The sequence below is a fragment of the Lactuca serriola genome, chromosome 7 (genome assembly GCF_051521515.1).
Source record: "Lactuca serriola cultivar US96UC23 chromosome 7, Lser_US96UC23_V15, whole genome shotgun sequence".
Taxonomy (NCBI): Eukaryota; Viridiplantae; Streptophyta; class Magnoliopsida; order Asterales; family Asteraceae; genus Lactuca; species Lactuca serriola.
The window spans coordinates 204017731-204035038 of record NC_136414.1 but is presented as its reverse complement, the minus strand read 5'-3'; the positions used below and the strand labels follow the sequence as shown (position 1 = coordinate 204035038).

General features: G+C 31.6%; 2 protein-coding genes and 1 long non-coding RNA gene across 3 annotated transcripts; 2 read left to right on the top strand and 1 right to left on the bottom strand.

Annotated features, from left to right (window-relative positions):
• The first annotated feature begins 5023 nt into the window (after positions 1-5023).
• ABCG26 (ABC-2 type transporter family protein) lies at positions 5024-10696 on the top strand. The gene is made up of 9 exons (XM_079009916.1): positions 5024-5302; positions 5378-5670; positions 6916-7071; positions 7219-7402; positions 8187-8465; positions 8712-8996; positions 9141-9425; positions 10144-10251; positions 10377-10696. Exons 1-9 carry the CDS (start codon positions 5090-5092, stop codon positions 10644-10646), a joined length of 2073 nt encoding a protein of 690 aa, XP_078866042.1. The 5' UTR covers positions 5024-5089; the 3' UTR covers positions 10647-10696.
• Positions 10697-14047: 3351 nt separating this feature from the next.
• LOC145062299 (uncharacterized) lies at positions 14048-17308 on the bottom strand. The gene is made up of 3 exons (XR_013687526.1): positions 17172-17308; positions 16201-16260; positions 14048-16092 (listed from the first exon to the last, which is right to left on the bottom strand). It is a non-coding gene; the product is annotated as an uncharacterized LOC145062299 (long non-coding RNA).
• Positions 14400-16705, top strand: LOC145062298 (uncharacterized). The gene is made up of 2 exons (XM_079009917.1): positions 14400-16271; positions 16366-16705. Exons 1-2 carry the CDS (start codon positions 14400-14402, stop codon positions 16465-16467), a joined length of 1974 nt encoding a protein of 657 aa, XP_078866043.1. The 3' UTR covers positions 16468-16705.

Below are 17308 nucleotides of genomic sequence, written 5' to 3'. Positions count from 1 at the left end.
CGGACCGGTTCAATTTTTGCTCATAATTTTTCCCTCAATTAAATCCTTCTCTACTGCACAAACATTTAAATTGAATAGATTTTTCAAAATTTGTTCGATCTAACTTAATTGAGCATATCCCAACATTTGAGGAACATAATTGATCCCTGAATATCACTATCTATAGGATTGAGAATCCGATTCCATATATTTATTTGCTCTTCTACCGTAATTGTGATTCAGTTAACCCCCTATTAGTACTTTATTGAAGATCCAAGAAGAGTTAGAAACAGAGATGGCTCCTGAAAACGTTGGAATTCTCGCCATGGAAATCTACTTCCCTCCTACTTGTATCAAACAGGTACAATTTGTTCTACTTTTGTTTTTTTACGTTAATGATTTATAAATAGTATGCTTGTACGGTACAACTAAAAGTCTGTGTTCTTCGAGTTGATTGAGTTCGTTCTTCTATAACTGTTGTTTTCATGAATAACTATGAATCCGTATTGCTATGGGAAAAATTATTGTTTTTTTAGATTTATGCAAAAAGTAACACATTTTGGGATACACGAAGTTCCGTTTCACTACAAATTAATTGGTGATGAGTGAAGATTGGCAGTTTAATTGGATATATGTAATCAATTTATCAAATATAATATTTTGAGCTCATGAATATTGTTAGACATATGCAACCATTGTTAGTATTTTTTTTTTCTGCAACCACCAAAGCATGGTTTAAAGTTTCATTGAATCTATTGAAGAAATGTGCATACTTTGATATAATAAGATCAATTTTATCACTAGGAAAACTTACAGGCTGAAGAAATATGCGTACTCTTGAGTTTAGTTTTGTATTTTTAAGTTAGACTCAATAGGAAGAGTACGTATGGGTTATTTCTTTTTTACTTGATGAATATTTATATCTGTAAGTTTTTACTCCTACGAAAACTTATTTTAGTTTATATGAGATTTATGAAAATTGATCTTATCTATTAGTACTTGCCGAATAGTTTACATAAGTTTTTGCTAAAAGAAGATTAAAGCCTAGAAAAAAATCCAATATCTTGCCTGGTAAAACCTATTTTGTCTTGAAGAACAAAAGACGAGTTCAAGAAAATTGCAAGTGGTGTACCTTGAACTACATGTTTTTATTTCAAACACCAATGTTTCCATTTGTTTGATACGGTTGTTTGATGTTATATATTTTTGTGATCCTTTCATTGATAGGAACTGCATAAGTTTACAAATAAAAGAAAATCCAAGATTGAAAAGAAATCACTAGGTTCTTTTCACAGGTAGCCTCATTTCTTCTTTATTTTCTTTGTTGTCATTCAATGTAATGCTATCTATCAATTGGTGTATGCCTTGAATTTAGTTTTGTTCTTAAGTGGGTTTGACTTCAAATGATGTTAGTATAGTTTAGTATTAAAATTTATAATCTTCTAAATTGTTAGTTCGTTGTTCTTTTTATCTAGCGACATATCATCAAATGTAATTAAACTTATCTTCTACAATAGTACCTAGTACTTGTAAGTAGTCTGAATGACTATATGTTTAATATGTTTAGTTTGGTAATAATCAATTATAATTTTATGTTTACTTATGTTGATGTTAGTTTTATTTCTAACATGCTATCTAAAAAAAACTGATTTTTAGTTTATTGTTTTTAGTTTGTTATTTTATATGTTTTATTTACGTAAGTGGTAATACAACTAATAAATTATGATAATGTTTTCATGTTTGATGTGCACCAAGTGTTCATGTTGTGTTCGAGATTAGATAAGCATACGACATTTGGAAAGAATTCCATTCTATCACAAGTTGTAATGTTTTTTTTCCTCATGTGGAGGAAGATACCAAGGCACAAACTTCCTTGGAAATTGATGAAGTTTATGAAACAAGACTCAATAACAATGTATTTTTATTTCATACATTAATTATCAATATACTATCACTTCCTTGTCCAAATTACCCTCTGTAGGTCTAGGTCGTTCTTAAAGTTATCATTTAACTTGCATAATCTCAAGTTTCTATACTGGTCCATTCTTGAAGACTGTCATAGGGAGGTTTTATATAGGGAAAATTGTGGAAATATTATTTTATTGATATAATAGCTTAATAAATCACAGATTTATAATAACTTAACAAATCACAAATCAATTTTGATATATTGTGTATATGACTATATGCACCTAAATTAAACTATTTTTTATTAATATGTTACCTTTAAACGTTATTTATTTAGGCTACTATTGTGAAATTAAAATTTAACGATAGTATGCACCCGTTCTAACCAAAGTTAGTGTCCCACACAGATTTGTTTCGTTTTTTCTGTAGATAAATAGTTTCAGACAATCATTTAGAGATGCAGTTTATTGGTAAGAAAATGTAAGCATGTTGCCTATATTTAAAAAAAATGTAAGTATGTTGTTGTGATTTACAGATAGCTCTTATTGGTAAAAATATAGTTACTTTGTATTTTTTGGTTTTGGCAATTTTCATATTCTTTTCCAGTATTTATGTTAATTTGTTGTCAAGTTTTGACACACACTCCAACATTCGTTGCTCTTTCATTGATGCTCTTATTGCAAAGTAGAATGCCAATTATTGGTGTCGGTTTTATTATTGTTGCTATTAGCGCATTAGGTAATTTTAAAGCAAATAAACATTTCGTTCTTTTTGCAAGTCCAACAACTCTGACTTTGTCCTTTTTATTAAAAAAAAAAAACTCTTTGTACGTTTAAAATGATGTGTTAGTACTTGTAGTAAAACGGGGGTAATATAGAGGTATGTATAGGTTTTTTATTTGGTCATAAGTAACAATGTACTTGCAAAATACATTGCCATGTTAGTTTTTAATTTCGTTAATTTGATTTTTTTTAGTTTTTATAAAATCATGCTACCTTAAACAAATGAAATTATGTTTCTATTTTTGTAAATTCTATTGCTAGAATCTACGTTATTTTAATCTATCATCCGTGTGGTACACGGGTTTTTAACCTAGTTTGAATATATTTCTTTCCTAAAAGCAAGAGTTGCCGTATTCATTGTTTTTCTAACTTATATACATAAAACTCTTGTTTATTATTACAATTATTTTTTTACGACAAAAACATCTTAGAAAATAGAATTTAGAATTTAGAATGTTATTTTGACAATTAATTCACTCGTTCACAATTTAACATAAAAATTTATACAAAATTCACAATTTTAATACAGTAAATTTATAGTTTAATTCATAAAATTTACAGCTTAATATATTTTATTCACAAATAATTAACATTATATTCACAACTTAATACATACAATTTACAATTTTGCTTCCTCATAACACCATCGAATCTAAAATTCATACCATGCCACAAAAATCATATTTAGATTAAAAAAACATGAATTCACAATTTATAGCATTGATTTAACATAATTCGCAGTTTAAAATATTAGTTCACACACCTATTCACAACTTAAAAGACTAGACATCCATTCACAACTTAATTGAATAATTAAAATACTCATTCACATCTTAAAACATACATTATTTTCATCAAGACATTTTTTTGAACACCTTGTGTGCCTACTGTTTTCAGAAATCAAAGAGAAATAAAGCAAAGAAAGGAGGTGGCGGTGGTGGAACCACCACCGGTCACCTGCAGAAGGTGACTTCTCGTTACAAAAATAACCATATCTTATCATTAAACATCAGAAGGCGGTGGAATAACCAATAGTCACTAGGAGAAGGCACATTTTTGTTATTTCTCATCAGATCTGACCACAATAATACTTTTTTGGATTTAGTTATTAGAGTTTTCTTCTGTGAAGTCAGTTGAAGGAAAAATTTGACGAAGCATGAACCACAGGTCCGGAAGAAAGTGTAGACGAACTAGATCTGAAGGGAAATGTTGATACTCACCTTAACTTCATAGATCTACAGTAGAAAGTCGTAGATCTGAAACTGATCGGAGCTTGTATATATATTGATGGTGGTTCGTCGGTGGGAGGAGACGGAGGAGGTTATGGTGCGGCAGTTAACGATGGATCTGAAGCGGAAACACTATGGTGAGGTCGTTTTTAATGTTGGTTCCTGATCTGAAGCGAAGAAATGTTTCTAGCTCCATATTTTGGCAAAAGTTGTAGGGCTGATGACAACGTCGGTAGGTAGCATCGATGGTAGTCGGAGGTGGAGGTAGGTGGCGTAGGTGGTTTTAGGCTTTGTGTTGGTGAAAGAGTTTGATTGGGTTTTGATTGTGGAAGAGTTTGATTGAGTTTTGAGAGAGTATTTTGTAAAAAAGCGTTTGAAAGTTTTTGAAATATAATCAAACTTAAATATTTTAATATTAAAGATGAAAATTACCATTATGTTTTTGTTAGCTTTTTTCTAATTATCAAAACTTTTTTTTAAAAAAAAAAAAAAAATAGTAGAATAGACAAAAGTATTCCTAATAATAAAGTAAAAATAAATGGTTCTTAGTTCTTAACATTTTATGGTTCTCATTTGAACTTTTACTTTTATATATATATATATATATATATATATATATATATATATATATATATATATATATATATATATATATATATAACATCAGCATAATTACATTTTTTATTCATAATAGCAAACTTAGTTTTCTATAGCGTTAATAGCATTATGTTATCAACCATACTAAAAAATTTCACAAGTTTCATGTTACATATTACTATTATCAAAAGGTCTATATTGACAAAAATTAAAGTAATAGATAAAACAAGGTTAAAGTCATAAATGAACTTTGACAAAAATAGATTGTTAGTCGTTTATAAAATTAACCCTACAAAATAAAGTACTTTACCTACTATGTTATTTCCCTCCATTTTGCCCAAAAAAAAATTACATTTGTGAAGATCATGTTCTTGACATGATGAAGTTTAAGTGTAGTTGGTCGATTGGTGCGCCAAGGGTGTGTTACAACTACAAATTTGCAAATCTTTTTGCAGCTAAAAATTGTTGGCATGCTGTTCAACAGCGAAATCGAAGAGACTATATTAGGATTGATCTTGTTATGTTTTTAGTTGAAAGAATTTAGATGTACAAACCCCATTAATTAAAGAAGACACTTGGTTGCATAATCCTATCATGGATTCCGGGAGCCAAGATGAAATCGAGGATTTGTCATCTTTATCTCCTCCTCCAGTGGGTCCCATGCACATAACAGGCAACAATGGGTTTGTTCATAACTTGGATTTGATGGCTGCTCAGACTTACCTTAGAAACAGATCAAGCTCTCAGATCGATATCCAAGATGACGCATCCCCTATCAAAGATCGTCCACTTCCCATTTTCCTAAAGGTGAACTTCTTTAACTCTAACACTTATAATTTGTTATGATCAGATATGTGAAGGTGGTTGTTATTGTAAATGCAGTTTGAAGATATAGAGTTTAAGGTGAAAGTGAGCAAGGCGACACCTGGGAATCCAGTGAAGGCGGTGATGTCGAAGGTGGTTTTGCAGGGGAAGAGCGAAGAAGAAAACAATTATAAGCAGATATTGAAAGGTATAACTGGAAGCCTTGGCCCCGGTGAAATCCTTGCTTTGATGGGTCCTTCTGGTAGTGGAAAAACAACGCTATTAAAGGTGATAGGTGGGAGATTAGGAGAAAACGTCAAGGGAACTGTCACTTATAATGATGTTCCCTACAGCCCAGCTCTTAAAAGAAGGTGTTACCCTATTATTCACTAACTTATTCAACATGACTTTTAAAAAAAAAATAATAAAAAATAAGAAATATATATTTTTCCACATCCACAAATTTACATTTTTGGTAGTATAATTGGTTTTACAATTTTAGTTTCAAAAAATTTTCTATTACCCTTTTGGTTCTTGGTTTTGTCTATGATCCAAGTAATTGACTATTTTTGTCCTTGTAACTAATTTTTCCAACTTTGGTAAAAGAAATTAGTCATTTCTTGCAAGGACAAACACCGTAAGAAAAGTTTTTTTGGAACCAAAGTTGAGAAAATCATCTATACTTGGGAATCATAAATGTAATTTACTCTAAATATTGTCTATAACTAAAAAAAAATTAGTCATTTCTTGCAAGGACAAACACCGTAAGAAAAGTTTTTTGGAACCAAAGTTGAAAAAATCATCTATACTTGGGAATCATAAATGTAATTTACTCTAAATATTGTCTATAACTAATTTTTATTATACAAAAAACATTTTATTTCAAAACAAACTAAATCAATTTTATTAAATATGAGAAAAATTTGAAATAAAATACAAAATTATAGTCGTGTCTATTTGTACAGAAAAAAATTTGAAATAAAATACAAAATTATAAAAGCCTAATTCATCTACTCTAATAAATGAAAGTTTTTTTTTGCCACATGTCCTTTTCTTCTTCATTTGGACACATGACATTTTCTAAAATTTTCTATTTTACACTTGTAATTTTATTGTATTTTTCATTTTATTAAATTAAAATTACACATTTAATATGTAAGGTAATATATATGTAAGGTATTTATTAGAAAGAGTTTATATATGTAATGTATTCAATACATTAAAACCTCATTAATTTTAATAATTCAAAAAATTTCTCATTTTTCTTATAAATTCAAACTTTTTAAATTGTTAAAATTTTATATTTATTTTTTTTAAATAAACCCATGTAATACATGGGTCTCACACCTAGTAATTTATAAAGTTGAAATAAATGCATGATCAATTGTGAGATGGGTTCACTTATTTGGTTTGGTTTGAGGATTGAGATTGTAAAAATTTGTTATATTTTCTTTTTATTAAAGAATTAATTTTATCTTATCGGCAAACTACAACATTGGTCATCAATGAATGAATGAAATGAAGATAATCTTAGGCTTTTAGCTATACCCAATATAATAACTCCATTGAAGAAGAAAATTAAAATTTTGATATATGTTTGCTGAGTTTATATACAGGATTGGATTTGTGACACAAGATGACGTGCTCTACCCGCAGTTAACAGTGGAGGAAACTTTGATTTTCGCTGCATTTTTAAGACTTTCGGGCAGCATGAGCCAAAGGCAGAAATACGAAAGAGTGGAGGTGATTCTTAAGGAATTAGGACTTGAAAGGTTGGTTTATACTTCCAATTATATAAATTATTATACCAGCGATTATGAAAAAATAAAAATGGAAGGAATATACATTTACATATACATATACGTATTAATGTTTTCCTTACTAGTTAATTTTGTTATCATCTGAAAAATGAATAAAAGATGTCGTAAGACACGAGTAGGAGGAGGATTTATTAGTGGCATTTCGGGGGGTGAAAGGAAACGTACGAGCATAGGATACGAGATCCTCGTTGATCCTTCACTTTTGTTGCTTGATGAACCAACTTCAGGCCTTGATTCAACATCAGCAAATAAACTTATACAGATTCTCAGAGAAAATGCCAAGGTACTAAAACTCTCCATATCGCTTCTTTCAAATTCAATTGCAATGCCACCTTTCAATTTATTGCAAGACACGTTTCAATTTATTGCAAGATACGTTGGATTGGTCTTTCTATATTTGAAAGCCTTTCAAGCACAATTAACAATGATTGCATTTTTTTTTTCATTTTAATATTACACTCTTTTACTTTAAATTTTAGTAACATATGCATATATATAGATTTTAACAGATCAAGGCTATAAAAAGAAAAATTAACTGTAAATATGATAAACATGCATAATTATGTAAATTTATTATTTTATAATTAAAATATATTATTCTAATTATAAATAATTAAATTTATATTTATTTATTATTGATTAACTATTAATGCTTAATATTTAAGATATATGTTTGAAAAATATAAAGTAATTGTTGATATTATCATTTTTAAAAGATACTGATGTAAAAGTAATTATAAAAGCTAACATGACATGTTTGAAAGATAAATAACATTGTATTGATATGGATCGCCTAAACTACTACTAACATATAATATAGTAACGTACATTCATGGTCCCAAAAGATTTTTCTTGCAATTTTAGGCTTATTTGAGCTTCTTGGGATATTTGATTTTTGCAATTACAGTCCAAAAGAGTCATTTTACTTAAAAAAGTGACTAAAAACCTCAAATAAAAGCCAAAGTTGCAAGAAAAAACTTTTAGGGACCGACATTGAAAAAATTAGTTATACCGAAGAACGAAAAATGTAATTTATTCTAATATTGGCATGTGTTGTTTTGATTCAGGCAGGGAGGACAATCATCACAACAATCCACCAACCATCAAGTAAAATGTTTCACATGTTTGACAAAATCTTATTGATATCAGAAGGCCATCCTATGTACTATGGAAAGGCAAGAGAATCAATGAGCTATTTTTCATCTCTAAGGTTCATCCCCGATATACCCATGAACCCCGCGGAGTTTTTGCTAGATCTAGCAACCGGTCAAGTAAATGACATTACTGCCCCTGACGATATCGTGACTCCTAAAGGCACTAGTGAATACGAGAAGGCCGTCATCAAAGTAAGACCTCTTTTTCGACTAAATTACGTTGTACAGCTGATCTTTTCAATTTTTGGTCCCTAATGTTTTTGCTTGGAATTGTGTTCTTGTAACGTTTTGTCTCTTTTCCAAATACAATGACTATTTTTGTTCCTCGGAGTTTTGCAATTTTTGTGTAAAAAACGTAGTCGTTTTACTTTGAAAAGGGGGACCAAGGAACGTTGCAAAACAAAAATATATAACTTAACAAATAGTTTTTGCAAGTAGTATGTTCAAAACAGGTATAAAAGTGAACTGGAGACGAAAGAGAAAGAAGCACATCATAGAACAGGGAAGGCACCAGAACATCTTAGATTAGCGATTCAAGTGAAGAAAGATTGGACGATAAGTTGGTGGGATCAGTTTTTGATATTGTTCAAGAGAACATACAGAGAAAGGTGGAGAGATTACTTTGATATGCTAAGAATAGTTCAATCTCTTGGAGTTGCAGTCTTGTTAGGGCTTCTATGGTGGAAATCTAGCTTTGCCACCGAGGCTCACCTTAGAGATCAGGTCAGTTAAAATAGAGTAGATTACATTTTTTTTTTTTTTTTTCTTGTAATTTTATAATGACTACTTTTGATCCCAAAAAATAGCACAAAAGAAGAAAAATGTAATTTACTCAAAAAGAAGCCACATTTCCCTTTTTTTATGCAGATTGGGTTGTTGTTCTATGTGTGCATTTTCTGGACATCTTCATCGATATTTGGAGCGGTGTATGTGTTCCCATTTGAGAAGTTCTTTCTGGTGAAAGAAAGAAAGGCTGATATGTATAGGCTGAGCGCCTACTATGCGTGCAGCACTTTGTGTGACATGATCGCTCACGTTACTTACCCAACTGTTTTCATGTCCATTCTTTATTTCATGGTTGGATTCAAGAAAACCCTGCAATGCTTCTTCATGACATTGGCAGCAGTCTTATTAATAGCCATCACAAGCCAAGTAAGTTTAAATCTAAAATATACATCCATTTCCAACCCCTTACACAATTTTTAATAACAATTCAGTTTTTTCTAAATCATATAGATTTTCGGTGATAAGACTTAAGAGCATCCACAATAGTATAGCTTTTCTATGATATCTAAGTGCCAACTCAATAGTCAATGTATCTCAACAATAGTTGAGCTTTTTCATCAAAATATATCCACAATAATTGATTTGTACCATGTTATTGTTTTTTTTAGGTTGGTCTATTTTAAAGCTTTTAACAAGAGCTTGCAACTTACGAGGCTTGTAATTTTACAAGTTCTATTGAGTAAGCGATGGTTGAAAAAGCTCTCACAATAGGTGAGAAGCTTTTTCAAAAAAAAAAAAAAGAAAATGAAAAAGCTGCTATTGACGATACCATTATGTATTTTATTTAAAAAAGTATTATGTTTTGAATTACCCATATTAGTTTTTCTTTAAATTAGTTTGAAACATAATAATTGAATTTAATATATTTTATCAACAAATACACTTTACAAATAATAAACTAAAATGCATGAAATTTGAAGTTAAGCAACAAATTGCAGAAAAGTAACTTTCAAGTAAATAGTATAAGACCATACAATATTTGATGTTTTACTGCTCACAAACACTACATCTTGTGTAAAAAACAGAATTTTGTGATGCCCTAAATGGATCTTTTTTTTTTTTTTTTTTTTAATAATCTGAGTAGGGTGCAGGAGAAATGTTTGGAGCTGCAGTGATGAGCATTAGAAGGGCAGGAATGGTTGCTTCTTTAATACTCATGTTGTTTCTTCTAACAGGCGGTTACTATGTTCAGGTATGGACTTAAAATAATAAAATAGCCTTGAAAAAAAATCATGGTAACATATATATAAATAATAAAGAGATGAAGGGAGGGCATAAAGGTCATTTTGTGTTAATATATATGTGGTTTTGTTGCAGCATATACCAAAATTTATGCAGTGGATGAAGTACATATCATTCATGTACCATGGATTCAGGCTGCTAATGAAAGTACAGTACTCGGGTGATGATTTATACGAGTGTGAAAGCATCGGGGGATGCAAGTCACTGCAAACTTCACCCTCTTTTGATACAGTCAACTTAAAAGGAGGCTGGAAAGAAGTTTGGATACTGCTAGGAATGGGTCTCGTGTATCGTGTCATGGCTTATATTTGTCTTCGTCAAAAGATTAGCCTAATTAATCTTTGATTAATACCTCAAATAAGATTTCATTAAGCATCCATTACCATTTTGTTGTATGACTAATCACACAAGTTACATATACATCTACTTTCACAAGTGAGAACCCATGTCCTTTATGGGCCTTATAAAATGGATACATATATCTAGTACCTCCCCTCAAGTTTTGGGATACTTCACTTCATTCGGTTCCTAAATTTGTATTTTAAATTAAACATAGAAAATAAATCTCAAACATATGTATTAGGTTGTATACAATATTACAATGCACATATTTAAAACTTAATACTATTAGTTTTAGATTTTAAAGTTAAAACTCAATTGAAAAGCATAAAGATTAGTTATTATAGTTAGGGGTGTGCGCGGTGCGGTTTGGTGCGGTTTAGAGCCAAAACCGCAAACCGCACCGCATATGCGGTTTGAGTTATTTAGAAACCGTCAACCGCACCGCGAACATTCAAAACCGCATTATGCGGTTTACATGCGGTTTGACTAATTATTTACTTTAAATTTAATGATAATACTATCATTATCATCACTAACAGCTCACTAAGTGGTCATTAAGAAATTTGGTGGTCAAATAATTGTGGTCATTAACTACTTATGAATATACATAAGGTAAGAAAACATAGTGACCATAAAATAATGGTCACTGAATCTTAGTTGAAAATGAATTTGAGACAAAAAAATATGGTAACTGCGTTCAATTTTGAATTAATTAAGATTACATTTTAAAATAATGTCACTATTTTAGGACATGTCAAAATATTTTCAATATATATATATATATATATATATATATATATATATATATATATATATATATATATATATAATATCAATTAAAACCATTAATTGATTTTATTAATGCGGTGCGGTTTAAACCGTAATTTTGTAATCGTAAACCGCTAACCGCACCGCATAATGCTGTTTAACAAAAATACAAACTACAAACCGCACTGCGAGTGTTTTAAACCGTGTTATGCGGTGCGGTATGGGCGGTTTATGCGGTTTATTGCACACCCCTAATTATAGTTCACTATAACTTTGACAATATATACGGTAATTGTTTCTTTTTTACTTAATGGGTTATCGTGTTACCCACTTAATCGGACAACTATACATGTTTGTTTATTTTTTACTTGATCCGGATAAAATGACTTAATGTATTGAGCTAAAAAGAAACAATTAAAGATTGTTTTGTATTTTTTTTATACAATAGTAGATAATATGTAGGGAAAAAAAATCAAATAAAAAAGGCAAGAAAAAAAAAAGATATTCAACAAAAATAAAATCATTTTCATAACAAAGTCCTGCTTGATGTTACAAAAAAAAAAAAAGTTAACAAACATTAAATAAGTTTTTTAAGATACATAATCTATTTTTAAATCTTTTAAATTTGTAAACTATAGGATAAAATAATATGTAAGATGAGAAAAATATGTAAGATGAGAAAAATATCAACTTAAAAAAAATGAAAGGTAACATATACATGCTTGTTTTAGATAGTTTTATGAGATAATGACAAATCTAACAAATTTTCCTAATTACTTCTCTTCTCACTTAATAGCCAAATTATATATATATATATATATATATATATATATATATATATATATATATATATATATATATATATATATATATTTCATTTTTACATATGAAACTGTAGGTGAAAAATTCACCTACGGTATGCTCTATAACCTACAGTATCTCAAACCGTAGGTGAAAAAAAACCGGAAACCGTAGGTTTCGGAAGTCACCTACAATGTATAAGTTTTTAATGCGCAATTTGTGTATTAACAACTTGTACACCGTAGGTGACTTACGAAACCTACGGTTTCCGTTTTTTCTTCGTTTTTTACAATTTTTTTAAACTATTGCTAATAGATTTCATACTATACAACAAAAAACAAAAAAATGAAGAATACGAGAAAATACATGGTTGTTGTTTGTAGTCGGAGCCGCCATGGTGAGAGTTTTTCTAGTTTCATAGAATGAAAAATGACCTAAAATGAAAATTTCAACTTTATATATTTTGGGCTAATGGGCTGTTGTCAAACAGTACATGGATTCTGAAACAATAACCACCGAATGCCTCAAACGGTGGTTCATTTAAAAAGAGGGTTGTAAGTTGTGACCAAACAATAGTTTTCTCCCTAAAATAGTAGTTTTCGCTAATTATGTACGGTTTTGATAGTTATTTTTGGCTAAAGGCTAATTTTTGGCTATTAAATGAAAAGTAATTAAGGAAAATAACTAGATTTGTAATTGTCTCTAGTTTTATTACAATCCAACACGATTATCAAAATCACATGACCCGTTTATTTTGTCGTTTTATTCATGTTGGACACACCTAAGTTTAAATTCTAGATTCGCTGTTGCGGACCACCATATGATAATCGGTTCCGGTTCGGGTTTTTCGGTTCCAATACCCGCAAACCCGGTTTTCACATAACGACCTCCATATGTTACTCAATTTTCACATCAAAAGTTATGAACCATAAAATGAAACTGTAGCATAGATTCTTGATCATGATTTAAGGGTTGACACTAACACATTTTGGTTTATACGTTGGAGATTAAACAAAAAGTATTTTCTTGATTTGGTTTGTTTGGGGTTAAGGTTTCACAAAAACTCTAAAAGGAATTTGAACATATTACAGGATATAAATTTTGGTTTATACGTTTTTGGGTTTATAAGGGTAGTTTAGTCCACGAACAGGGAAGGAAAGAAAGATTCTTGATCATGGTTTAGTCCTTTTCCAGCAATTTATTCTTGATCATTATGCGAAACTACCCATATAAATTGTTGCAGGATGCAGATTTTGGTTTATACCTTTTTCAGTATTAAATTGTTGCAAGATTGGCGGAATAGTAACTGAAAAAAGCAAAAAAGTGCGTGACGGAGAAATTGGTACAAGATTGAGGATAACTTTACATCCTGGCATAAAGTTATATGGGTTAAAAACTAAGGTTTCACCAAAAGCAAAAAAATTGGGGTTTTGGAAGTCGACGTCGACAAACAGGTGGCACAAGGACTTTGACGATTTTTTTAAAATTAGCGGGACACAAATCTTGGTTTAAAAGTTAAATGCCTTTTAAAATTCAGGTCCTGTAACGGGTAAAAACCAAACCCGGTGGAACCGAAATCCAAAAGAAAGATATAAGTGGAACCGCGAACCAATCCTAACATGTGTAATTCGGTCCGATCCAGTTCTGGTTTCAGTACGGACCGGGTCGGTCCGCTCGGTTATTATGCCCAATATATGTAGCATTTTATCGATAAATATATTACTAGTATTTACCTATTGTTGAAAGAAGCGAAAAAAAATCACCCCCTAAAAGTTGCATGTCTTTCACATGGATTTGCTCTAAAAACAACAAAAGCTTGGATATCAAAATCAATATAATAATAATTTTGTTTTGATTTGATTATCATTAAGTAAATTGTTTTCAAATCTTATCTTTCTAAAGAAAAAAGATGGACCAGACTGTATCGACTTTTCCCCACTCTTACAAGGTATACTAAATTACTTGATGTATGTTTTCCACGAAAATCATCACTTACATATGAACCAAAACAACTTTTAAGATTTTCTCAAGGCTTAAAATGCAATTATTACTTCTTTATCCCCGTTTAGCACGTGTATCGTGCATTTAGAAGTCAAAACTTTCCAACTCATCCTGTTCACTGTAGCTTGGGTCATCTTCACAATATCTGTGTATCACAGATTCCAACTTTAATTTTAAACTATAAAAATGGAGCTGGTGCCTTATTCTGATCCTAACACCAACTCCAACTCCAACTCCTCCACCTCACCGCCGTGGCAAGACATGTCCCGATCAGCCTCCACCCGCCAACCAGATCCATCTCCCGAACCCCAACCTCAGTTACCGCCGGAATCCACCACCAATCCGGATAGGGATGACTCCACTTCTCTCTCCGGCGACTCTCAGGTTCGTCTCGCACTATACATAGCCATGGCACACGCCGGCTTAGTTTTTGCTCTTGTTATTATCTACGGCGTTTCTAAATTACTTGAAGAATATCTCCGCCCGATTCTCTGGGCTGTTCTTTGTTCGATTCCTCTTCGAGGAATTCAGCAATCCTTAGTTTCGTTTTGGTCTGAACCTTTGGAATTAGGTCTTACAGAAACTATACTAGCTATACCTGTATCCGTGTATAGAGTTTTCATCGGGAGTCTCGTTGAGATTAGAGAATTTTTATATAAACTAATCCTTCGTAAGAAGAAGACAAGAGATGTTGTGAAGCGAAAGCGAAGCGGGTTTTCAATTTTATTGAGATGGTTGGTGTCGTTTTGGGTTTTTGTAATGGCTTACGAACAACTTGGTGTTCTTGGTGCCATCACTTTGTTAGCGTTAGGGTTTATATTTACATCCAGACATGCGAAATCCACCATGGCTGCTGTTTCTTCCTTTGGAGGTCGTACTTTGAACCATAATCGGCATGCAGCTTTCCTCACCAGCCGGATTTTGAATCAATTGGAGACAATTGTGGCAATCGGATTGATTGTTGGTATGATTGTAGGGTCTCTAACTGGGACCCTGCTTTTCTCCTACAAAATTGGAGTTGAAGGAAAAGATGTGGTTTATTCCATAAAAACCCATGTGGAAAGAAACAATATAGCTGAGAAAATCGGGTTAAAAAAATGGATGGATGACAACAATGTGCCATTAATGGTGGATAAATACAGCACTCAATTTTATGAAACTGTAAATGTACAAATCGATACTTTAGCAATGCAGTATAACGTGACTGAAATCGTTCAAGAAATGAAACATATAATCATACCACGTATTATAAACCCCTCGAATTCATCCACACCTTCAACTGCAATAGCAATCCGAAACCCGTACACAGAAAAGATACAAACTTTGACAAAAAAAGTTGTAAATCGGGAATGGGCAGAGATTTATCCAGAAGTAAACGGATTGTTCAAAGACGCGCGTGTGCGTGTCAATAGGGAAGATATGATCAAGAATGCAAAAGCAATTGCTTTTCAAGGAAAAGATATTCTTCAACGTGTTCTTTCTAGTAGTAAATCCATTGTTGGTGGTAGTACAAGGCTTGTTTTTGTAGTTGTTGAATCCATTGTTTCAGGGGCAGCTGGTATTTTAAATTTTGTGTCCCAATCAATGGTTTTCACAGGGGTTTTGTACTCTTTGATAACATCGGATGCAGGTGGGGTTACTGAACAAGTTATGTACATGATTCCTATTTCAAGATCTGCTAGAACACGAGCTGTGGAGGTTCTTGATAAAGCTATCTCTGGGGTTCTTTTAGCTACAGCTGAGATTGCGTTTTTTCAAGGCTGTCTTACTTGGCTTTTGTTTAGATTATTTAATATTCATTTTTTGTACATGTCCACATTTCTTGCGTTTATCAACCCTTTACTCCCGATATTCCCAAATTTCTTCTCCACAATCCCAGCTGCATTGCAATTGGTTTTAGAAGGGAGATATGTTGTTGCTGTTTGTTTGTCCATTATTCATCTTTTGCTTATGGATTATGGTACTACCGAGATTCAAGAAGACATACCTGGTCATAGTGCTTATCTCACTGGACTTAGCATCATTGGTGGAGTTGCATTATTCCCATCTGCATTGGAGGTAATTAATATTAATAAACAACAATTAGAAATTTAGAATATGCTTCGTGTTAATTTAATATCACTTCTTTACTGTTTGAATTTTGATGATGCAGGGAGCCATAATGGGGCCTTTGATAACAACTGTTGTTATTGCTCTTAAGGATTTGTATGTAGAATATGTTTTGGGTGAACCAAAGAAAGGGAAAAAGGACTAAAGGAGTAGGGATGATTGACGTTTTTATGCAGGAGAATTTTTTTCAAGTGTTTAATTACCCGGAGCAATGTGTCAAGTTCCCTAAAAATTGGTCTTTTGGATGGATTATAGCGTAAAGTTGATGGGTCGCTGTACCTCTTTTGTTAAAAATTGCATTTTATTGCTTGATTCAACTGATTGTCGATATGTTTATAAGAATCTGCTTTTTGCGTTTCATAGCTAAACGATTATTGCTGAAATTCTGAGATTGAAACGAATTGAATATTTGCATTCATTCAGCAATTTTAACCACACACTTATCTCAGAAGATAGACATCTTAGAAGTTCCTATCAGAGTCTCGTGTCTACCTACCACCTAATTCATCGATAACATCGACTCCACAACGACCAAATCATCGTATCACAATATGCAAAAATGGAAATAAAATGCTAAATTTGAAATTCAAATAAAGAAACAAATCTAACAATGTAGGTCTGGCACCATTCGTCACATATCCTCACAAAACTTTCTACGATTATTTCTTATGAATAAAATATTTATAGCAGAGGATGCATTCAAAAGATATATGCACGGCATTAAACCCTAAGAAGATCTAAGCATGAATTATATGAAATTAGAACATATAACGAAAACTTAGAGGAATCTTCAGTCAGGATTCAGGTACAATTTTATATAAAAACAAAGAGCGAGACGCTAGTTATTACCTTCTGTCGACGGCGACGCACTTCGACAGGAGATCGTTGGAAAGGAAGGGAGATATAAAAGAATAACTGCTCAGTTTTTTAACAACATGCTAAGCCCCTCCTCAAATTAAATTTAAAGCAAGAAGCACTCTCGTGCC